This window comes from Stenella coeruleoalba, assembly GCF_951394435.1.
Source record: "Stenella coeruleoalba genome assembly, chromosome: 6".
NCBI classification, from domain to species: Eukaryota; Metazoa; Chordata; class Mammalia; order Artiodactyla; family Delphinidae; genus Stenella; species Stenella coeruleoalba.
In genome coordinates this window covers 84,264,397-84,289,015 of record NC_137151.1, presented here as the reverse complement: position 1 = coordinate 84,289,015, position 24,619 = coordinate 84,264,397, and the positions used below count along the sequence as shown (strand labels likewise).

Here is a 24,619-nt window from a genome sequence, read left to right as displayed (position 1 = left end):
TGAAATTTATTATCAGTTCTAATGATGTTTCTGTAGGTTCTCTTGGCTTTTCTACATTGGTAATTCTACCATCTACACGTAATTTTTTTCATCTTTTTCCAGTCTGTATACTTATGACTTTTCTTGTTATATTTTGGCTAGGACCTCTATTATAATGCTGAATGATTGTGGTGTTGTCTTATTTCTGATGTCCATGGGAGCTTTTAAAATTTCATTCTTTAGTATATAATCATTTTATAGACACTTTTTACCAAGTTACAGATGTTACTTCTATTCCAAATTTGTTAGGGGTATTTTCTTTTGTTTGTTCAGTTGTAGTGGTCCAGTGCTTAAGCATCCACTTTTCTGACTTTTTCTCTTCCTCTCATGGGTAGGAGCTTACTGAGTTTTAGGATCAGCAGATAGAGTTTTTCTAGCTATGTTTTACAAATCATATAGCTCTTCCTACTGTGAGGCTTTATGCAGGTATTAACTCATAGCATGTTATGTGTGGCCCATGTTATTCCTGACTCAGAACAGATACACACTCACTCATAATCTTTGGCTGTAGCTTCCACACAGCTATTACCTCTGAGTTTATTTGTTTCTGGCACCTGAGGATTTCCCTTGTTTGGCTTTGAACTTGGATATACGTTGACAAAAAAATTTTTCTCTAGAATTTTTATGTCTTTGAGGTAGGAGTGGGGAGACGAGGCTGTTTCCCAGTTTAACTCAGTGAGCCACATTGAATGGAGAGCTCTCATTTCTTTGAGTCCATAATTCTACAGATCAGGTTTTACTTAGGATGTTTTATTCATTCTAAAAATTCATACCAGCGCTGTCCAATAGTACTTTCTGTAATGATAAAAGTATTCTGTTTCTGTGCTGTGCAATATGATCACTACTAGCCACACATGGCTCATGAGCACTTGAAATGGGGCTACTGTGATCAGTAAACTGAATTTTACCTTTGTTTAATGGTAATTAATTATAATCTAAATAACTACATTTGGCTATTGGCTACTATATTAGTGCAGTTCTATACTAAATAAAAGGAGAGGGGCGAAAACCTCTAAGCAGTTTGAGAAGAGTTTGGTAAAATGTTAATATACAGAGAGAAAGCCTTCCAGATATAATCTCTATACATTGTAATGACATATTTTAGTCGTTAAGGAATTTGACAGATTCTGGCTTTGTGTTCCTGCATCAATTAGCTTCTGATATTTCATATCTAAAATATATCTATCTGTAGCTGAAATGGTATATTTGTATGCATGTCTACTCCAATCAATAGAGATATTTGTTTCCATTGTTTCTAGGGAATTATAGTTAAAAATTGAGGGCTGTGGAAGTCCTTGTGAATGTTAAATTAGAATTGTACTTCAGTGGCTCATTTGGCAGATTGGGAATATTTATAGAATTGCTAGATGGATCAAAACTGTACTTTTATGTTGGTTTTTGGTAAGGAAGTTATATTTGCAACAAGCTGTAATAGAAGTACAGTGATTTATATTATGCTGTGCGCAACTTCCTCTTCAGAGGGAAAGGAACTGAGTAAAAGTTTACAGTATTTTTGAGCTGGAAGGAACTTCCGAGGCAAGTCTCATCATTTAATAGATAGGGAAACTTATCTATATATTATATACATGATATACACATGTATGATAGGCATATATACGTATAACTTACATGCGTATATGTGTATACACGTATATATATTGAATTGCCAGTATATAAGCATCTAATGCCAGTATATATATTAAATATAGTTGAATTGCCAGTTAATGACAAACCTGAGACTAAAATTTGGGTCTTTTAACTCCCAGTCCTTGCTTTTTCCTGTATGCTGCACTTCTCTTTGTATCCAGATACTTCTTTAGATGTATAGAAGACAAATTATGTTCTTTAAAATACAACTGTGTTACATAAACATCAGTGGCTTATAAGGCAAATATTGTTTTTCTCAATAATTGAGTTATATAGGCTTTCATCTGTTTCAAATTGAAGTGTTGAGTTTTTCATAATAATGAATAGATGATCAGGATTGTGTATGGACTGATGTTTTAAAAAGAACATATTTTATAAGCCATATGTTTAGTCTACTTTGATATTTCTTGCAAAAATTTCTTAGGGAAAATACTCAGAGTTCATGTAACATGTGATTTTTGGAAAAATAAAATGTATTTTAAGCATTGTAACTAATTACAGCTCTGTTTCTTTTAGATTCTTGCCAGAAACCATATATTGCACTTATTCATGGAATTACAATGGGTGGGGTAAGTAGACTGTTTACTCTTATCATTGTTATGTGAGCTGTATTAAAAATAAGTTAATTATTAAACAGAAGTGAGACAATGAATGTAATACAATAGAAGTTGAAATGAATCATGTTTGGAGCTTTGCAGGTTTGGGATATAATATTTGCTTCACCCAAAAAAATACGTTCTTAATTATGTTCTATGCTATTTCAGCTTCTTCAATTAGTAAGCTTTCTTAACTAACAAAATTGATTCTTTTTCTTCTTATGTAGAGGCCTTTTTCTACTTATAAGTAAACAGATTGCTTTCAACAGCTTCAGAAAAGAAACTGGAATGTTGAGGGTTTTTTAGACTCTGAATAGTGGAGATGTGGTTCCTAAGTTGTATCTACTGCACAAAATCTCACTTTAGTGAAAGTGTTTGGATACTTTTTGAAGTTCTCTGAAAGTGCATTTCTATCAGTTGACAAATCTTTGTAATAGCACAGATGCAAAATAAATAAATCTTAGATTTCACTGGCTTTGAATAGTTTTATAGGGAGTTGGAGAGAACATGAAATAATTACAGAAAAAGTGTTCCAATGTGTGGCACTGGCTACAACAAAGACAAGCCTTTAAAGAAGTGAGAGGTCAGAATAGGTCTTCATGGCAGGAAGAGGTAGGATTGAAGAAGGTAGTAGGAAGCTGAAGGGTGGAATTTCAAAGATTGAACTTGTTAAGTATTTCAAACATTTAGTCATTGGGAGATGTCCCCCTCTTTCTAGGAAAACCACACACTAGATGAAGTCTCTTGGGCACTTGGAATTGCTTAGATCTTTCTTTTTGAGTTTGTTTTATTGAAGTATAGTTGATTTACAATATTGTGTTAATTTCTGCTATACAGCCAAGTGATTCAGTTATACATATATATATATTCTTTTTCATATTCTTTTCCCTTACGGTTTATGACAGGATATTGAATACAGTTCCCTGTGCTATACAGTGGGACCTTGTTGTTTATCCATTCTGCACATAATAGTTTGCATCTGTTAATCCCACACACCCTATCCATCAGAACTGCTTAGATCCTGCACATCATTTTGGGAAAGGGCTTCCATTAGCACCTGTGGTTAGGAGCAGGATCAAGGGCAGTCTGTACCTCTCAGCTTGTGGCAGATACTGAGCGTGAGTTGATTGTGCTTTCTTTGTCAATAAAGTGCTAAGATGGGAAAAATAAGAGCTCCCTGAAAAAATTCTGCAGAACAAAAGGAAGGAACATAATCTGAAGCTTTGAAGGAAGAGCCCCCTGTGAATGTGAAAGGAACCAGAAAAAAATGAAAACAAACAAAAAAACATTGGGCATACTTAATAAACATGTAAAATGATGTGGCTCCAATGAAATAGGAAAGACAGCCCATAATTAGACAACAAGCTTAGATGAAAGGGCAGCAGGTTACAAGAGGGAACAGGCAACATAGGAAGGATGACTGGAAACTAGAATGCAATAGCAGAATCTGACATTCCACTTTGAAGGTCATAGATAAGAAGGAGTTGAATTTCATATTACAGTTAATGAACTTGTGTCTGTGGAGGACAAACTTGAGAAGCTCTCACCAAGAAAGGACAAGGATAAAAATGATGAGAACAAACATTAGTCAGACTCTAAGGGTGGAGCCCAGTCGTATGTGTTTTAATAAGTCCTCTAAGTGATTGAGTCATGTTAAGTGGGAACTAGTGCCCAAGACATCGATTGTATGTAATGAATTAACTGCATTCATATTTCTGCCCTGTGATTCTAGAATGGTACCAGTTATATACCATGCTTGGAAAAAGTGAGAAAATAGTTAAGTCTTTTGCAGTGATCTCTGGTTCAGATGACGAGCCCCTCAGTGAGAAAGGTTCTTTTATATTACATATTGTCAGCCCTGCCCCTAAAAAAAAAAAAAAAAACCTATGTGTCTTTTCTTCTATCAGGTCTGCCACCTACAACTCCCCATATGTAGTCTACATCTAATTCATCTTTAAAGACTGAAAGTTCTACCCTATATTTTTTAACAGTCTTAAATACCACTATGATTAGGTGTGATTTTTTTTCCTTCATTGACTCAGTGCATTCAATCTTTACTCCAAATTTGGCATTTATTCTTTATTGTCAGTTATTATGAAATATGCCCAAGTATATTAGATGGTCTATAAAGGTGAGGACTACTCTTTTTTTTTTAGCATGCTCATAACAACTAGGGAATGCACAGTATATATTTAATAAATTGTTTATTTAAAAAACTCTGCTTTAAAAAACATTTTTGTAGCCTTTGAAGGAGTAAAATTTACAGACTGGAAGTGAATCAGTTCTTTTTTCTTATAATGGGATTTTATATGTATCTTGGTTTTGAAGACTAACTTTTCATGTCTCATTTACAAACGTTGCTTAATATAAGACTCAGTGAACTCTAGCTTTTGAAAATGTAAGCCTCTAGATCTTTAGCTCTCAACCTTGGCTGCATTTTCAATCACTTGAGAGTCTTTCAGAAATCCTGGTGCCCAGGCTTTACTTACCTCCTGAACCATTAACCACATATTAGAGCAGGACTCGGGTATTTTTAAAGCTCCCTTGTAATCCCAATATGAAACTAAGGTTAGGAACTGCTGGACTTACTAGCAATTCCCAACTAGTGTATAGTTCAGTGTTAGCTGTGGACCTTTTTCAAAAAGGCAGTGGTTCTCACAGGTTAGCTCATATCAAAATCCAAGAGCTGGAAGGCAGTGGTTCTCCCAGGTTAGTTTGTATCAGAATCCAAGAGCTTGTTAAAAGGCAGACTCGGGACTTCGCTGGTGGTGCAGTGGTTAAGAATCCGCTTGCTAATGCTGGGGACACGGGTTCGATCCCTGGTCTGGGAAGATCACACATGCCACAGAGCAACTAAGCACGTGCACCACAACTACGGAGCCTGCGCTCTAGAGCCCACGCGCTGCAACTACTGAAGCCTGTGTGCTCTAGGGCCCACATGCTGCAACTACTGAAGCCCGCGCACCTAGAGCCCATGCTCCACAACAAGAGAAGACACTTCAATGAGAACCCCGCGCACCACAATGAAGAGTAGCTCTTGCTCACCGCAACTAGAGAAAGCCCGCGCGCAGCAACAAAGACCCAACACAGCCAAAAATAAATATAATAAAAAAATAAATAAATAAAGATGGACTTAAAAAAAAAAAAAAGGCTGACTCCTCTCACCCCCCCAATTCCAGTTTAGTCAGTTTGAAGTGTGGCCTAAGAATTTGCATTTCTAAAAGTTCCCAGATGATGTTCATGATGCTCGTGATAGTGGGGGTGCCTCACTTTAGGAACCACTGCCATAAAGTGTTGAGAACATGCAGTTTGTTAATTCAAAAGGCCTTTATTTTCAGAATATTTAGTAGAATTTTAGTATTATAGGTAATTGTTTTATGGATACGTTTTAAATCCTAATATAAAAGTATGAGACTAAGATAGGGCAAATATAGCTTACGAAAAGGTAGCCAAATAGTTTTGTCTCTGTCTTTATCTTGATTCTGATCAATGAATTGTTTCTTATAAGAAAGAATTATAAGAAAACTTGAACAATCCAAAAGATGGCGCCATAGAGCTTGATTTTTATTTAGTTTTATTTTTTCTTTTTTACTATAGAAAAAAATATTTTTCCAGCAATGAAAATGACAGTTTTACTGTCTCTTGTTGTTTACCATGAAGAGTAACACAGCACTTTCTAGAGGGGATAACTAAATTCTGTTATGTTTCAGAAATTCAAATGTTTACTTGATATTTTGGTATACAGTAAAATAAAAATGTTTCTGAGTGGTTCTCCACTTGGTTAATTAAAAGTATGTAAGATTATGTCATTACAATGTTTTTGAAAGAGACGAAAAATTTTTTGAATAGCAATTTGAAAGAATAGTTCATTGTTTCCTAAAAAGGAAGAATTTTAATTTCCTTTACCCTTTATTTTAAAAATCTAGTCATATTTTCTCAAGTTAATATATAATGGAAAGGCAAATTTGCTTTAAAAGTTAAAATTAATTTTAAGTAGATATAGAACAGAAAAAATTCTTATTTTTATTCTGTATGTGTAGTTCTGCCTACATTTCCCTCCCAATTGAATTGGATTTAAAAAACTTTTACGTTTCTTTCCTTTTCCTTCTTCCCTTTCTTTGTCCCTTCCTCTCTCCCTTCCTCCCTTTTCTCTTCCCACCAATGCATTTTACAGTAGAAACAAAATTAGCTCCCCCAAGCCAACTCAAAATATGTTTACAATATGGTATTGTTTTTGTGTTTCTCAAAGTGTCCTAAAGATGCTGCAAGCAAAAGTGTTTTGTGATCAATATAATGTAAAATTAAAAGTTTTAAGGCATACTTTAGAAGGGGTATACTCTAATGAATAGAGAAGGAGTGGGAACTGGATTGGAAACAGTGAGCATATACAATCTCCAAACGACTTTTTGGGATACAAACCAGCCACGTGGAAAACTGACTAGTGCTCAGTTAAATGCGAGCTACTGAATCAGATTGAGTTTAGCCACAATTAATGTCACTGAGACATGTTCTTATGAGAAGAATTACTACAAAATGATGTAGTATTTGCATATAACCTATGCATATCCTCCTATATACTTTAAATCATCTCTAGGTTACTTATACGGTGTAAATGCTGTGAAAATACAATGTAAATAGTTGCTGTTGCACAGCAAAATTCAAATCTTGCTTTTCGGAAATTTCTGGAGTTTTTTTCTCAATATTTTGAATTCACAGTTGGTTAAATCTGTGGGTATGGAGGGCTGAGTGTATTTTGGATATTAACCCCTGATCAGTTATATGGTTTGCAGATATTTTCTCCCATGTCATAGGTTGCCTTTTCATTTGTTGATGATTTCCTTTGCTGTGTAGAAGCTTCTATTTGATGCAGTTCACGTTTATTTTTGCTTTTTTGCCTTTGCCTTTGGTGTCGATCCCCCAAATCATTGCCAAGACCAGTATGAAGGAGCTTATTCCTTATGTTTTCTTCTAGGAGTTTTATGATTTCAGGTCTTACATTCAAGTCTAATCCATTTTGAGCTGTTTTTTGTGTATAAAGTGAGGTCTAGTTTCATTTTTTTCCATGTGGATATCTGGTTTTCTCAACACCATTTATTGAAGAGATAGTCCTTTCCCCATTGTATATTCTTGACTCCTTTGTTGAAAATTAATTGACCGTATTGTGTAGTTTTATTTTGGGGTGCATTCTCTCTCTCTCTCTCTATTTTTTTTTTTTTTTGGTTCCACTGGTCTATGTATCTGTTTTTATGCCAATACCATAGTGTTTTGATGACTGTAGCTTTATAATATGATTTGAAGTCAGGAAGTGTGATGCTTCCAGCTTTGTTTTACTTTCTCAAGGTTTCTTTGGCTATTTGAGGTCTTGATTATTCTGTATCTGTGAAAAATGCCATTGGAATTTTGACAGAGATTACATTGAGTTTATAGATTGCTTTGGGTAATATGGACATTTAAACAATATTCATCCGATCAGTGAGCACAGAATATCTTTCCATAATATGTGTCTTCTTCAATTTCTTTCATCAATGTCTTAGAGTTGTGAGTGTGTACCTCTTTCACCTCCTTGGTTAAATTTATTCTTAGGTATTTTATTCTTTTTGATCCAGTTGTAAATGGGATTGTTTTCTTAATTTCTCTCTCTGAAAGTTATTTGTGTACAGAAACACAACTGATTTTTGTGTATTAATTTTGTATCCTGCAACTTTACTGAATTTGTTTACTAGTTTTTAACATTTTTTTGTGGCATCTTTAGAGTTTCCTATATATAATATCATGTCATCTTCAGATAGTTTTACTTCCTTTCTGATTTTGATCCTTTTATTTATTCTTCTTGCCGAATTGCTCTGGCTAGGACTTTCTGTGGTGAATAAAAGGGGTGAGAGTGGGCATCCTTGTCTTATTTCTGATCATAGAGGAAAAGCATTCAGCTTTTCACTGTTGAGTATGATGTTAGCTGTGGGCTTGTCATATATGGACTTTATTATGTTGAGGTACATTCCATCTATACCTAGTTTGTTGAGGATTTTTATCATAAAAGAATGTTGAATTTCATCAAATGCTTTTTCTGCATCTATTGAGATGATCATATGATTTTTATCCTTCATTTTGTTAACGTGGTGCATCACGTTGATTTCACATATGTTGAACCATTCTTGCATCTCAGGAGTAAATCCTACTTGATCATGGTATATGATCCTTTTAATGTATTGTTGAATTCAGTTTCCTGATATGTTGTTAAGGATTTTTCCATCTGTGTTCATCAGGAATATTGTCCTGTAATTTTCTTTCCTTACAGTGTTTTTGTCTAATAAGAATGGTAGACATTCTTACTGCTAAGGCTGCTTGTGTAGATCAAGGTTACTTGATTTCAGATACATGAATATGAGACAGGTATGCATTGAACCTCTGATTCTTATTTGTTCTTTGTCGGTTTAAGGTGGAAGCAGCCAGTTGTTAACTGTGATGAAACTAGACCTGAAGCAAATGTGCAAAGATAAAGGATGATCAGTCAGGGACTTCCCTGGCAGTCTAGTGATTAAGAATTTGCCTTCCAATGCAGGGGGTGCGGGTTTGATCCCTGGTCGGGGAGCTAGGATCCCACGTGCCACCCAGTCAAAAAACCAAAACGTAAAACAGAAGCAATATTGCAACAAATTCAATGAAGACTTTAAAAATGGTCCACATCAAAAAAATCTTAAAAAAAAAAAAAGAAAAAAAAAAGGTTGATCAGTCAGAGACTAAAGGAAGGTACTGCAGTGCAGTTGCCCTGGGAACTAAAAATAAAAGGACTATACTGACAGGCAAAGTTGTGTTGTGGAGAAAGCAATAAAATATATTAAGAGAGGAAGAATAATCAGATAAAAAAGGATATGGGGAATTCCCTGGCGGTACAGTGGTTAGGGCTTGGTGCTTTCACTGCCAGGGTCCAGGTTAGATCCCTGGTCAGGGAACTAAGATCCCATGGCGTGGCCAAAAAATAAGATATGAAAAAGAGCCTCCTTTAAGACTGAAGATTAATAACACGGCAGGATCTGTGAAAGGAAGAATAGAGAAGAAATTTCCCTTGGATTTCTAAGTGTTCAGAATATGTACTTATGTGCATTCATTTTCAGTTGTGTTCACTGTTGGCATTTCTCCAAGCCTGGATGGAGATCTTTTTCTTGATAGAGAAGGGAAGGTGCCTCCCTTTCCCCCATGGGATTCTCTCTACTTAGATTTCCTTCTGCTTTATTAGGGGAGAGTAAGGGTTGCATTTAGTTGCAGAATTTCTCATAATAGATTTTTAGGGTTATTTAGTTTCTCAGTGAGCCTTTTTCATAGGTAAGCATTGGGTTCTATTTTTCAATACACAATGGATTACCCTCTAACAAATGTTCCTATGCTGTTTAACTCCATCTCATTCCTTGTCTGTCTTATTAGATAGAGCCCTTTATTCTCTCCTTGCCTCTACTCTTTTAACCCTGGCTTTTAGCCCAAACATATCTAAGTAGAGAAGCGGAAAGTGCTTCCATTTACTAACCAGGAACTTGGCTTTACTGCCTGCCCCTGCCCCACCTCCATCCCCATTTTAAGGTATTGATTTGTGGGAAGTAGAACTTTTACTTTCCAGGAGTGTGGGTATTCTTGGCAACTTTCACAGACTTGCAGATTCTCAGATCTACAGGGAGTTCTTTTCCATTTCCTTGGCCATTTCCTGTGGGCATATTGGTCAGGTTTTTGGTTCATTTCCTTTTTAAATGTGAAAGCACCCTAGGTTCTTGGTCAAGTGACAGGCACCTTTCCTCTGTGCCATTCGCATCCTGCCTCCATTTTATCCCCACTATGTTGGGTTGGATGATTTGTGGTCTAGAGGGCTCTGTGTCTTATTGAGGAGGCATCAGATTATTTCACAGAGAAGAAAGGGGCAGAGGAGCTCCTTTTGCCCATAAAATGAGCTCATTCTCCTAAGGATACATGGAGGTAGGAGATTTGAGACTAACTAGACGTTCATTATGATTTTAGCAATAATATGAGGTTGTTCTCAGCTATTTCACCCAACCAGCAAAAATTACTGGATGTCTGCTATGTACTAGATACTGGTTAGGCTCTAGGGGTAGAATAGTGAGCAAGATAGATATATTTTCTTTCCTTATGGACCTTACTGTCTTGTGAGGCAGGTACAGAGTTGTCTGGGAATACATAAGAGTACCGGCCTCAACTGTGTGTGTATGTCTGAGTACTTTAGTGATGGAGATGGTGTAGGGAAAGCACCCTGGAGGAAGTTTTATTTAACCTGAGACTTAAAGAGGAATCAGCCAGGGACAAACAAGGTGGGATAGTGGAGGAATGCGCTATGGTTGGTACAAGCGTGTTAAGGGGTTGATGCAGTGTAGAAGAATAGTGTGTGAGTGAGAAGATAATAGTATATGTGAAGATGAGAGAATTCATGTTTGGGAAAGTTAAGTGTGCCTCGATTTGGGAGTATGAAGGAGATAGCGGTTCAGTTCTGAGGTTAGAGAGGTAAGCAAGAAGCCAGATCAGTCCTTTTAGATATAAGTTGTTTATCCTGAGATCAATAGGGAGAGCCTTTTTTTTTTTTTTTTTTTTTTTTTTTTGCGGTTCGCTGGCCTCTCACTGTTGTGGCCTCTCCTGTTGCGGAGCACAGGCTCCGGATGTGCAGGCTCAGCGGCCATGGCTTACGGGCCTAGCCTCTCCGCAGCATGTGGGATCTTCCCAGACCGGGGCACGAACCCGTGTCCCCTGCATTGGCAGGCGGACTCCCAACCACTGCGCCACCAGGGAAGCCCAGGGAGAGCCATTTTAAAGTGCTTTTAGCCAGGAAAATGGCTTGAGTGGTGCATTTTAGACAGAGAACTCTCTTGTGGGAGGAACAGGTTGTAGGGAGGTTAGGATTGGTTGTAAAGAGATTATTCAGGAAGCTCTTGCAGGGATCCAGGTGGGAGATTATGGTGATTTTGAACTAGCATGGAGATTATGAAGGGGGGCGGAAATTAGATAGATTTAAGGGAGATACTTAGGAGGAGACTTGGTGGGATTTGATGATGTATTGGATGTGAGAGAGAAAGGGGAGAAGGAGGCAAGGATGACTTCCAGGTTTCTAGACTGGGCAGTGGGATGAATGGTGGACTGTTTACTTAAGATTCGGGAGAAAGTGTGGCTGGGGAGTGGGTTGGGGAGAGTGAAGGGAGATGAGTTTAATTTGTTAGGTGTGAAATACCTGTGGGCTTATCCACGTGGGAGTGTTTTGTCTGAACAAAAGTGTTTTGTCGGTTATGCACATCTGGAAGTCAGGGTGCTGCTTGGGCAGGAAGTATAACTTTAGGACTTACAGAGGCACAGTATGCTCCAAAGTGTATGCTTCTGCAACATGAATTAGCTCATAAGTGATTGGTAAATGGGAAAATGATGTTAGGATAATGCAAAAATTATATTGATTCATATACAGTTTTTTTCTAGGCAAGGGGAGATAGGATAGTGGCAGTAGATATATAATCATCTAGACAGGAAAAGAGTGCTTAATTACCTCAGTTGCTGTACTGTGAATAGGCATTCTCTTGTCTGTATTTTAAGAAAATTAAAAAAAAAACCCACACAAACAAATGCCTGTTTCTGGGTGGACCTCCGCTGTAAGGTGAACCCTCAACTCTTGGCACTTGGTGTTTAATGGCGGTCCCACTGGCTTATAGCTGCACTTACACTGCTTTGTCTCAGCATGTGCCAGTCCTGCTCTGATTAAAGTATTGCCATTCTTTCCACTTTATTGTTGTGCATTTTAAATATCTACACTGGCATTCTCTGTTCATATTGAGCTGGTGCTCCTAATCAAGTCCCTGGCCTGCGACCATTTATTCTTTCTGTTAGCACTCAGAATACAAAGTTGCATAGGTTTTGAGTGGACTGCCGAAACTCTATTTTTCTTATAAGCTCTGTGCAGTTTTGTAGAGCCTGAGGATTTTTTTCAGTAACTCATCATGTAATAGCAGAGAAACTTGTATTGAAAATTTGTCAGTAGAAAAGATAATGCAAGGAAATGTGACAGAAATAGAGTGACAACCAAAGTAAGTCCAGAATGGAATACAAAAAAATGTTTATTGGCCAGAGGCAGAACAAGGAACCTATAAAAGACACTGAAAAAGGGGAGCCCAGAGGGGCAAACCAGAAGAGTGGACTTGTCATGGGGACCTTCAAGTTGGCTTTTGTGCCCCAGAAATCTTTGAGAGTTTCTTTGCTTTGTGGCAAAGAACCATATTCCAGGTTGTTTTGTACATTTTATTCAACAGACCTAAAATAGGGTGTTTTTCCAAGGCAGCCCTGGTTACTTTTAGTAGGAAATGATGGTTAGCAATAATAATCTGGGCACTAGTTAAGTTGGTAATTGTTTATAGGCCTTTTTGAAGAGAACTAAGAATATGTGTTTTATTTTTAAGAGAAAATAGGTCCTAGATCCTGAGTTCAGTACTTCCTATTCAAATTTAGATTCTTACTTCTTTGATATTTGTAACTTTCTTCTCATGTATGTTGAAAATCTTTATTTAAAAAAAATAATATTAAGATTGTGACAAATTTGCTTTGTCCTAATGTGTATAATAGTTTCAGAATAACAATAAATGTTATTACGAAGAATAGTCACTTGAAATACTGTCTTTGCCCTATACCAAAATTTTTTAGTAACTTAGCTTTTTCATACTTTTCCAGAGTATTCAACTTGGTTCTCATGAAATAACTCTTTATTTATGACTGACGTTTGGTAAACTCTGAACTCAACAGATCAGAGAAGTATCAGGTATATCAAAAAGTAGCCAGAGGGCTTCCCTGGTGGCACAGTGGTTGAGAATCCACCTGCCAATGCAGGGGACAGGGGTTTGAGCCCTGGTCCGGGAAGATCCCACATGCCATGCAGAGTGACTAAGCCCGTGTGCCACAACTACTGAGCCTGCGCTCTAGAGCCCATGCTCCGCAACAAGAGAAGCCACTGCAATGAGAAGCCCGTGGGCACCGCAACGAAGAGTAGCCCCTGCTTGCCCAAAGACCCAATGCAGCCAAAAATAAAATAAATAAATTTATATATAAAAAAAAGTAGCCAGAGAGTAGTTTTCAGGATGCTAGTTAATATAGATATTAGTTTTACAGAGTTAAGGGAAATTGTTGGTAAATCTGAGGTCAATTAAGAGTATTCCTGTTATAATAGTTCTTCTTGTTTGAATATATGATATGAGGCAGTGGTTTCTTAGAGCTTCTCTTTTTAAACATCTATTAAATATGATTGGGATTGACATACACACTAATCTGTATAAAATAGGTAACTAATAAGAACCTGCTGTATAAAAATAAAATTCAAAAAATAAATATGATAGACATTTAAAATATAATATGTGGTATGTTATAATATATTGGGGGAATGTGATTATTTAGGCAAAAACCTTGAGCAGGAATCCAGGAGGTACGTAAGAGTTATTTCTAATTTATGTTTTGTTTTTTTAAATTAATTAATTAATTAATTAATGGCTGCGTTCGGGCTGTGTTGGGTCTTTATTGCTGCGCAGGCTACTCTCGTTGTGGTGCACTGGCTTCTTATTGCGGTGGCTTCTTTGTTGCAGAGCACGGGCTGTAGGCACGTGGGCTCAGTAGTTGCAGTGTGTGGGCTTCAGTAGTTGTGCCTTGCGGGCTCTAGAGCGCAGGCTCAGTAGTTGTGGCGCACGGGCTTCGTTGCTCCACAGCATGTGGGATTTTCCCGGACCAGGGCTCGAACCCGTGTCCCTTGCATTGGCAGGCGGATTCTTAACCACTGTGCCACCAGGGAAGCCCTCTAATTTATGTTTTAATGTATGATGTACCAGAATTATATTTCTGCTCACTGGCTTTTTTTAAAATTGAGGTATAATTGACATATAATCTTTTAGGTGACAACATAATGATTTGATGTATGTATATGTTGTGAAACCATAAGTTAACACTCATCACTACACATAATTGAAAAAAATTTTTTTTCATATAACTTTTAAGATTTACTCTCAGCAGTTTTCAAATATCTCTCTGATATTTCTGTTTAAAGTAAAACTGTACCTCCAAGGATGGTAGACTGTTAATTCATAAATAAATTAAATATTTCTACCGCAGTTATTTGTTTCTGCTGAATATAATTTTTGTCCAAAAATAACATGAATTATATGAATCCAAAGCAGGATAATGTAAATGCTCTCTGTAGTCTATCAGAATACATTAATAGGGCTTCCCTGGTGGCGCAGTGGTTGAGAGTCCGCCTGCTGATGCAGGGGACACGGGTTCATGCCCTGGTCCGGGAAGATCCCACATGCCGCGGAACGGCTAGGCCCGTGAGCCGTGGCCGCTGAGCCTGCGCGTCCGGAGCCTGTGCTCCGCAACGGGAGAGGCCACGACAGTGAGAGGCCCGCGTACCGAAAAAACAAAAAACATTAATATTATGTAATCGGTATGTTAATACTATTAATATGCAATATTAGTCTGTTAATATTAATGTGAGAAGCATAATAAAAATAACTGTTTTTACTGGGTAGGCTGCTGATCTAAGGCATGTGGTCCCAGAGATACATTATGAAACTTATTTTATGATTATGATATTAACTTTTATACCATAGTGACATAATGTGTGATGAAAATCTATTTGAATTTCTAACAGAAATATATACCTAATTTCAAAGAACCATTTATAATCTTGAATGATGGTGAGAGAAGACTCTCATGTACTCACTGATACTGAGATGCAGTGTTCATTCTGGACAGGAGCTTACTCATTCTCTCTGATTAGAATTTAAATTCATGGCTCTTTGTGTGAGCATTTGTCACATCACCCCATTGTATGCCTTTCTGAGTTTGTTTTCTTTACTGTGGTTGTTGGCGCTGGTTACTCTGGAACATTTATTTTTATTTTCATTTGGCTCAAAAAGACTATTGTGAAACAATTTCAATTAGTAATATAGTACAGAGAACTCCAGTGTATCCTTCATTCACATTCCCTATTATTTCCGAATTTGTTTTATTTTCTCTTCTTCTCTCCCACATGTGTCTATGGATAATTTTTTTCTGAACCATTTGAAAGTTGAAGACATGATAATTCTTTATTGCTAAATTTTTCAGTGTGTATTACTTAAGAATAAGACACCAAAATCAGGGAATTTAACACTGATGTATTATTATCTGGAACATTTCTTTTTCAGGCACCAAATTAAATTGTTCTACATGTGTTTTTGTTTTTGTGTTGGGGGATTAATCTTGCCATTAGTATAAATCATGGAGTAATTGACTATATATTAAATTAACTTTAAATATCTGTATAATTATCAATTTTTAAAAATGTGCTTTTTGTCTAGAATAGTAATATTATCTGGAAATATAGAAGTGATACTCATTTCTAGTTACTGATAAGCATATTTGCATTTTGAAGGATTTAATTGTGCTTTTTAAGTAATTATAATGAGATCTTCTTTAAAAGCCTTAAAGCTATACCAGCCTTTTTCCTTTGTTGAACAGTGAAAACTCATCTAGCTCTAGTCTCTTAATTAAAAAAAAAAAGTCTTAGATGGCCTGAGTTTTGCATTTAAGAATGCCAGACTTTAAACAAGTAGGATACGAGTTTGACTACATTCATATGTTCGGTTACTTATGCATATTAATATTCTCTGTACTAGATTATAAATATGGATCAGATTCATTTTACTTTATCTTCACAGTGTCAGTACAGTACTGCAATGAAGATTGTTTAATAATAATCCAAGTAAAAAACAATGTCAGAATGCTTGAGACACCATAACTATAAGGCACAGAAGGGTTAAATGTAAGGTAATAGAAAAAGTGTTTACCAACACTAAAATAACTGATACAGCTATTTTAATATCAAATAAGGTACTATGGCAAAAGCTTTTACTTGATATAGGACATTTCATAGTTATAATAAACAGGTATGACAAATCAAAATTTGTATGTCCTGTGAATCTTTCTGTTGTGTATTTTTTCTCTTAGGCTTTAGTCATGTGGTCTTATGTCAGATTATTTCTAATTGAGTGCTGGTTATTTCTAAATGAGTTATTTCTACTTGAGTATTATTTGAGCCCTGATATGGCGTAATCTTCCTACCATCGTTTCTAGTAGGAACCTAGGCTAAGGGCACTAGCAATCCCAGATCATCTCAATCCCGTCAGGAATGGGAGTATTTGAAGCTGAGCATTTGAATCCAGGCCACCCCAACTTCTAATGTGTAACATTTTGGGGCCCAGTTCAGCAAGCCCTCAATTTCGGTTCTTATTCTCTTAGCAGATAGGGCTTAGTTCAGTCTGTTGAAAGCTATTCAGCTTTTCACCTTCTTAAGTTCAGTGTAGTCAGATCCTGAAAGTAATTTTAGTGACTCTAATCAGCTATAGAAAGCTATTTTATAAATGCTTGTCTAAAACTCTCAATTTATAGCAATATGAAGCTGAACAGAATTGCTTAATGAGTTTCATAATGTACAGTATTACACTGAGAAACAATGGGAACAAACCTCTGCCTCTGTGAAATAACTCTACTGGTGTGATATTTTCAAACATTTAAAAATGTTTAATCTTGCAAAAAAGTAGAAAGCCCTTAAAGGGGAAATAGACAAAACCACAATCCTAGGAGAAGATTTGAACATACTTCTTTCAATGACAGATGAAGCAGAGACATAAACAGTATATGTACATATATACACATACATTTGACATGCATGCACATGGTTTGAACATGGTCCAATAAACAATCCAATTAACATGGACTCAGTAACTGTAGATTTCATGTTCAATTCATGTGTGCATGGAACATTTACCAAAATTGGCCATAGAGTTAGTCTCAGCATATTCCAAAGGATTAATCTTACAGACTGTTCTCTGGCCCCAGTGGAATTAAGCTAGTAATCAATAATAGACAGAAAATCCTGAATGTTTGGAACATGTTTCTGCTACACTTTGAGGGTATGGAAGGATTACTTAAATTACACTAAATGGATTACACTAAATGTACCATAAACAAACATAACCGATTCGATTGTGCTAAAATTAAGAAGCTCTATTCATTCCAAGACATCATTAAGAGAGTGAAAAGGCGAGCCACAGACTGGAAAATAGGTATTTGGAATACAGTCCCTTGTTCTCAGTAGGGGATTGGTTCCAGGACCCCCATCCGATGCTAAAACCCAAGGATGCTCAAGTCCATTGTATAAAATAGCATAGTATTTGCATGTAACATACGCACATCCTCCCATATATTTTAAATCATCCCTAGATTACTTACAGTACCTAACACAGTGTAAATGCTATGTAAGTAGTTGTAGACGGTGTAAATGCTATGTAAATAGGTGTTGGTATGCAGCAAATTCCAGTTTTGTTTTTTGGAACTTTTTGTTGGAATTTTTTAGAAAATAGTTTTGGTCTGTGGTTAGTTGAATCTGCAGATGAGGAGCCATGAATATGGAGGGCTGACTATACATATATTTGACAAGAAATCACATGAAGGATGTAGAAAGAATTTCTACCTATCAATAAGAAAGTCCAATGGAAAAATGAGCAATAGATTAGACATTTCATAAAGAGAATATGCAGATGACCAAAACATGACAAAGCACTCAATTGCATTAATCAGCAAGAAAAGGAGAACTGAAACCACAATGAAATACTAACATATACTCACTAGAATGGCTAAAATATTTTCTATGTGAGTCTGTTTCTGTTTTGTAAATAAATTTATTCGTATTATTTTTTTAGATTTCATATGTAAGTGATGTATGATATTTGTCTTTCTCTGTCTCACTTCACTTAGAATGATAATCTCTAGGTCCATCCGTGTTTCTGCAAATGGCATTTCATTCTTTTTTATGGCTGGGTAGTATTCTATTGTATATATATACCACATCTTTATCCATTCATCTGTTGATGGACATTTAGGTTGCTACCATGTCTTGGCTATTGTAAATAATGCTGCTTTGAACATTGGGGTGTATGTACCTTTTTGAATTAGAGTTTTTGTCTTTTCCGGATATATGCCCAGAAGTGGAATTGCTGGATCATATGGTAACTCTATTTTTAGTTTTTTAAGGAACCTCCATCTGTTCTCTGTAGTGTTTGAACCAATTTACATTCCCACCAACAGTGTATAAGGGTTCCATTTTCTCCACACCCTCTCCAGCATTTATTATTCGTAGACTTTTTCATGATGGCCATTCTGACTGGTGTGAGGTGATACCTCATGGTAGTTTTGATTTGCATTTCTCTAATAATTAGTGATGTTGAGCATATTTTCATGTGCCTGTTGGCCATCTGTATAGAATGGCTAAAATGTGAAAGACAATTTCAAGCATTGGTGAAGATATGGAATACAAACTCATATTGCTGCTGGAGTAGAAATTGGTATGACTGCTTTGGAAAATTGTTTGATCTCGTCTTTTAAAGTTGATTGAATTAATACTCTGACCCAACAGTTTTACAACCCAACCAAAATGTATGTACTTATGCCCCAAAAGACATGTGTAAGAATGGTCATTGAATCGTTATTTGCAGTAGCCCCAAACTGAAAAACCTAACTAGCTATTCATAGTAGAATGAAAATAGTTTATTCATACAAAGGAATGCTGTACAATGAAAGAAATTATTGCTACACACATGAATAAATCTTGCAAACATAACATTGACTGAAGTCAAATAAATAATACTCTATGGCTCTATTTATATCAAGATCAAAACCTGAAAAAGTTAATCTCATTTTGTTAGAAGTCAAGATAGTAGTTACCTGAAGGATGGGGAGGGAGTAGTGGCTGACAGGGTGCATAAAAGAGTTTCTGATAATTTTTATCTGGGTTTTGGTTACAAGGATGTGTTCATTTTGGGATAATTCAGTGGACCTGTGTGCTAGCTGTTTGTACTATTTGTGTACTTTCGATTGTATATTATATGTCAATTAAGAGGAAAAAAAAAAAGCCAGTGTGGCTGACAAGAGTGAAAGTGAGGAAAGTGGAGAATGGTAGACCATAAGATCAGGGAGATAGAAAGGGACCAGATCACGTAGGGCCTTATCAGCCAGGATGAGGAATTTCAGTAATATTTTAATGGGATGGGGAGTCACTGGAGAGTTTTGGGCAGGAGAATGACATGAACTGATTTACATTTAATAAGTTTACTTGGCTGTTGTGCAGAGGATGGATTGTGGCAAAAACAGAAGCAAGAGAGACTAACCCAGGCACGAGATGATAGTGACTTCACCTAGGGTTGCAACAGTGGCGATGAAGTGGCTCAATCCAAGATATATTTTGAAGTTAGTGCTATCAAGACTGATTCATAGGGCTTCCCTGGTGGCGCAGTGGTTGAGAGTCCGCCTGCCGATGCAGGAGACACGGGTTCGTGCCCCGGTCCGGGAGGATCCCACATGCCGCGGAGCGGCTAGGTCCGTGAGCCATGGCCGCTGAGCCTGCGCGTCCGGAGCTTGTGCTCCGCAACGGGAGAGGCCACAACAGTGAGTGGCCCGCGTACCGCAAAAAAAAAAAAAAAAAAAAAAGGAAAAAAAGGTTCATAGATTAGATTGTAAGATCAGAAAGAAAGGATGATGCTGAAATTTTTGGCCTGAGCAGCTAGGTGAATGATGGTGCTATTTGCTGAAATGGAAAAGACTGAGGGAGCAGCATGTTCAAAGAGAAATCAAGAGGTTTACTTGTGATGCATGAACATTGAGATACATATTAGATGTTTAGGTGGAGATGTTAAGTAAACAGCTAGATATAAAATTCTAGAGAAATCAGGGGTGGGAAAATAATTTGTCGTTAATGTTACAGTGCTTAAAATCTTGGGGCTCTTGGAAGAGATCACCTGGGGAATGAATAGAAAGAACAGAGTACAGGTGAAGTGGAGTAGAGGGATGATATCTGATCATTGGGGCAGATCAACATTTTGATGTCAGGGAGAAGAGAAAGAACAACTAATGAGTTAGAAGGAAAACCAGGAGAGTGTAGTGTCTCAAAGCCAAGTCAGGTGTTTCCTGAAGTAGAGAGTGAGCCACTGTCAAATGCTACAGAGATTTATAATTATGTGATAAATGAAATTTGACTGCTGGGTTGGGTAGGATGCAGGGAGAGTATTTGAGGAGAGTTAGGAATTGGAATAAATTTTACATTTGGGGAATGAATCTGTATAACCGGTTGTTAATATAATAAAACTTGAAGACTGAAGCCTTTTTAGTCTAGCAAAGGAGTATCTGCTAAGATTAATGGTTAATAGTATGTAATGGTAAATTTTGGAAATTTCAAGGGGGATTTAATATAAGCAACCTATAATGATTCTTTTATATAAGATACAAAAATTAGATATGAATCTGCCATGAGAGTGCTACACCCCTTTCAACGTGGATCAGTATTTATGTCCTTAGTATCTCCAAGTCAGGTGGCTTGAATTTTCCCGGTCTTCATTTCATCTTAATTGAAAGGCATTTTAAATTGGCTCCTAATGGTACTGGTGTCAATGACCTCTTATTTGGAAAGCTTTTCATTAATAACTTCTTACTAAAATTTTGAAGTCTTTGACTTTGTTCATTATTTTATCAGCCATGGCTGAAACAAAATAACTGAATCAATGAACATGGGATCTATAGCTTCTACATGAAAGAGTACAGGGCTTATAAATTTCTTTCTTTCTTGAATTTAGGGGGTAGGGAGGGCCCTCTGTAGAGAATTTGGGCTGTTAGTGGTTCTTTTGCAAAGGAATGAGGGTTCCAGAAGATAGAATGGGAATGACTATCAGGGAGAGCAGTGTTAGGAAAAAGCACACAGCAGTATTGGGATGAATATATTAGAGGCCAAAGGCCTAAGACAGCTATTGTGTGATGCTGAATCATGACAGAATCTGGGTCTGGTTCTAACTGAAAATGTGGTGAAGAGACCTTTTTAATTGAAAAGCACAGGCACTCACCCAAACAGATCCAGAAAAGAGAAGAGAGCAGTTAAGAGACAAGTGCAGGGAACAAATGGGAATCCAAAGACAAAAACGCAACATAGCTTGTCTTCCTGAAAATTGAACTGCAAGTGTGGGCTTAAGGCAAGTTTGAGTAGTGCATTTACCTGTTTTTCTCTCTCCAGCTATTTCTGTTTGCTTTGTTCTCTGTGTTGTACAGGCTACATGCACTAAACAATCTAATAGAAGTTCTGAATAATGTGAAAAACATAACATAGGAAATGTATGTCACAATGTGAGCACAGACAAACTTGGATACTTTGTAAACACATGTATACCTCTTATTTTATTCAAATATATCTGTTGATTCAGAGATGACTGTTAAGTTTGTCATTTTCAGTGACATTCAACAAGTCAGAAACAGACTTTCAGCCAAATCTTTTTATTTTGTAACTTGTGTTTAGTAATGGATTTTTAAGAGTTAAATAGTTACTAAGTGTTGTATCTGAGAAAAATGATGTTGCTAATTTTATTTGATGAACTATGTGAATAAATAAAATGTGTTAATATTCTATTTAAGGCTACTGAAATTTGCTAGAATAGCTTGGTTATGCTTTTTTGATGATTGGTTCCACTAAGAATACTCAGTGGTTCTGGGAAGAGTCAGTATTCTATAATGCTGCATCTAGTTTGAAATAAGAGGTAATTGGGGAAGAGGACCTGAAGCATAACACAGGATACTAATCAAAAACATTTTAGCTAAAACAGATCTGTTCCAGATATCAGGGATACCCATGTACTTTTCACCCAGAAAGTTCTTCTGAAATTGTGTGGTTTAGGGTTTCCCTCCCGTCTATCTCCTGAAATTCCTTTAAAGAAATTCTTTATGAAGAATTATATATAATATATATTATGTATATCTTTGTATATGATATAATTTACTTGGTTTATAATGTTTGTGAATGTGAGGTTTTTTTTTTAACGCCCGCAGTATTTTTAAAACAATTTTTTGCCTTTTCCCTAGGGAGTTGGTCTCTCAGTTCATGGGCTATTCCGAGTGGCTACTGAAAAGTCTCTTTTTGCAATGCCAGAAACAGCAATAGGTAAAAAAAAAAAAAAAAAAAAAAAAAAAATTTTCATAATTACTTTTACAATTATCGTCTTTTGATACATTTCAGATTACAGTTATTGAAGGAATTGATGGAATCTTGTATGAAAGAACTTTTAAAAATAAATTATAATAGGAAGATACCTAAAAGTTTATATTAGCTCATACTTGTATCTGAAAACACAAAGGCAAGCATATTTAAACTGGAGACACTAGCGCACTATAGTCAATTTTATTTATTTATTCTTATTGAAGTATAGTTGATTTACAATGTTGTGTTAATTTCTGCTGTACATGTCTTTAATTTTAGATGAAAGATTACTAGAGGAAATATCTTGCATTCAGATCTATACTCCATTTTGAGTTAACTTTTGTATGTGGTGAGAGGTATGGATCAAAGGTATAGATCAAAGTTTATTATTTTGCATAGGGAGATAAAATCATTCCCACATCATTTTTTGGAAAAAGCTACTATTTCTCCACTGATTGCCTTTGCACCTTTGTATGTGCTGATCTTGGTGCCAACACCACACTGTCTTGATTACTGTTGCTTTATAGTAAGTCTTGATCAGGTAATGATAATCCTCTAATTTTGTTCTTTTTTTTTCCTTTCAAGTTGTTTTGGCTCTATAGATCCTTTGTATTTCTGTGTGAATTTTAGAGTGATTTTGTAAGGTTCAACAAAAAGGCCTGTTAGAATTTTTATTTGGATTGTCTAGGATCTATCAATTTAGGGAGAATTGATGTCTTAACAATGTTGAGTCTTCAGACCTGTGAGCAAGTTATATCTTTCCATTTATTTAGGTCTTCTTTAATTTCCCTAAGCCATGTTTTGTAGTTTTCAGTTTCTTATACATCTTTTGCCAGATTTTTCCTTAAGTATTTCATATTATTCAATGATATTATAAATGATATTTTAAAAATCTAGTTCTGATGTTAGTTATCAATATATAGAAATATAATTGAGTTTTGAACTTTGTATCCTGCAAACTTGATAAACTAACTTATTCTAGTAGGTTTTTTGTAGATTGAATTGGATTTTCTAAATAGATAATTATGTTGTTTACAAATAAAGTACATTTTACTTTTTTCTTTCCCATCTGGATACTTTTTATTTTTTCTTGCCTTATTCCACTGGGTAGAACCTCCAATACAATGTTGAACAGATACGTTGAGAGTGGGCCTTCTTGCCTTGTTTGGGATCTTAGGGGGAAAACGTTCAGTCCTTCACCAATTAAGTATGATATTAGGTATAAGTTTTTCATAGGTGCCCCTTATCAGGATGAGGAACTTTCCTTCTGTTCCTAGATTTCTGAGGGGTTTTATTAGGAATGGACTTTGGATTTTGTAATTTTTTTCAGCATGTGTTGAGATGATCATTGGTTTTTCTTTTTTAGTTTGTTAAGTGAGGATTACTTTGATTGGTTTTTTAACATTAAAGTAACCCTGCTTTGCTGGAATAAATCTCACTCTAGTATGATGTGTCCTACTTTTTATATGTTGTTGGGTTTGATACACAAAAATTTTATTTGGAATTTTTGCATCTATGTTCATGAGGGATATTGGTCTGTAGTTTTCTGGTAACATCATTTTGATTGCTTCATTTTGGTATCTGGGTAATGCTGGGTTCATTTCTGGAAAAGTTCAGTAGAATTGATTCTTTTTTTTCTTTTTTTTTCATGTGTTTGGTAGAATTCACCAGCGAAGCCATCTAGGCCTAGAGTTTTCTTTGTGGAGAGGTTTTTAACTACAAATTCAAAATCTTTAATAGATGTAGGCTATTTCAAGTTATCTGGGTTTTTTTGCACAAACTTCAGTAATTTGGGTCTTTTAAGGAGTTTGTCCATTTATTAGCATAAAATTCATTTCCTTATTATCTTTTTAGTATCTGTAGAATCTATAGTAATACCTGGCTCTCTCATCCTTTTTTTTTTGGTCATGCCATGCAGCATTTGGGATCTTAGTTCCCTGACCAGGGATCAAACCCGTGCCCCCTGCATTGGGAGCGTGGAGTTTTAACCACTGGACTGCCAGGAAAGTCCCTCTCTCATTCTTTTTTTTTTTTTGCGGTATGCGGGCCTCTCACTGTTGTGGCCTCTCCCGTTGCGGAGCACAGGCTCTGGATGCGCAGGCTCAGCGGCCATGGCTTATGGGCCCAGCCGCTCCACGGTATGTGGGATCTTCCCGGACCGGGGCACGAGCCCATGTCCCCTGCGTCGGCAGGTGGACTCTCAACCACTGCGCCACCAGGGAAGCCCTCTCATTCTTGATATTAGTAATTTGTCTTCTCTTTTTTTTTCTGATCACTCTAA

At 36.4% G+C, this 24,619-nt stretch overlaps 1 protein-coding gene across 4 annotated transcripts in view; it reads left to right on the top strand.

Moving 5' to 3' along the window:
- HIBCH (3-hydroxyisobutyryl-CoA hydrolase) overlaps positions 1-24,619 on the top strand; it is an 87,181-nt gene that overhangs the window by 27,333 nt on the left and 35,229 nt on the right. For all 4 annotated transcript variants that reach the window (XM_079923478.1, XM_079923480.1, XM_079923481.1 and 1 more), the window contains 2 exons: positions 2,203-2,255; positions 22,224-22,302. In XM_079923478.1, the coding sequence (XP_079779604.1) occupies positions 2,203-2,255; positions 22,224-22,302 (132 nt within the window). The remainder of the gene's footprint in view (positions 1-2,202; positions 2,256-22,223; positions 22,303-24,619) is intronic.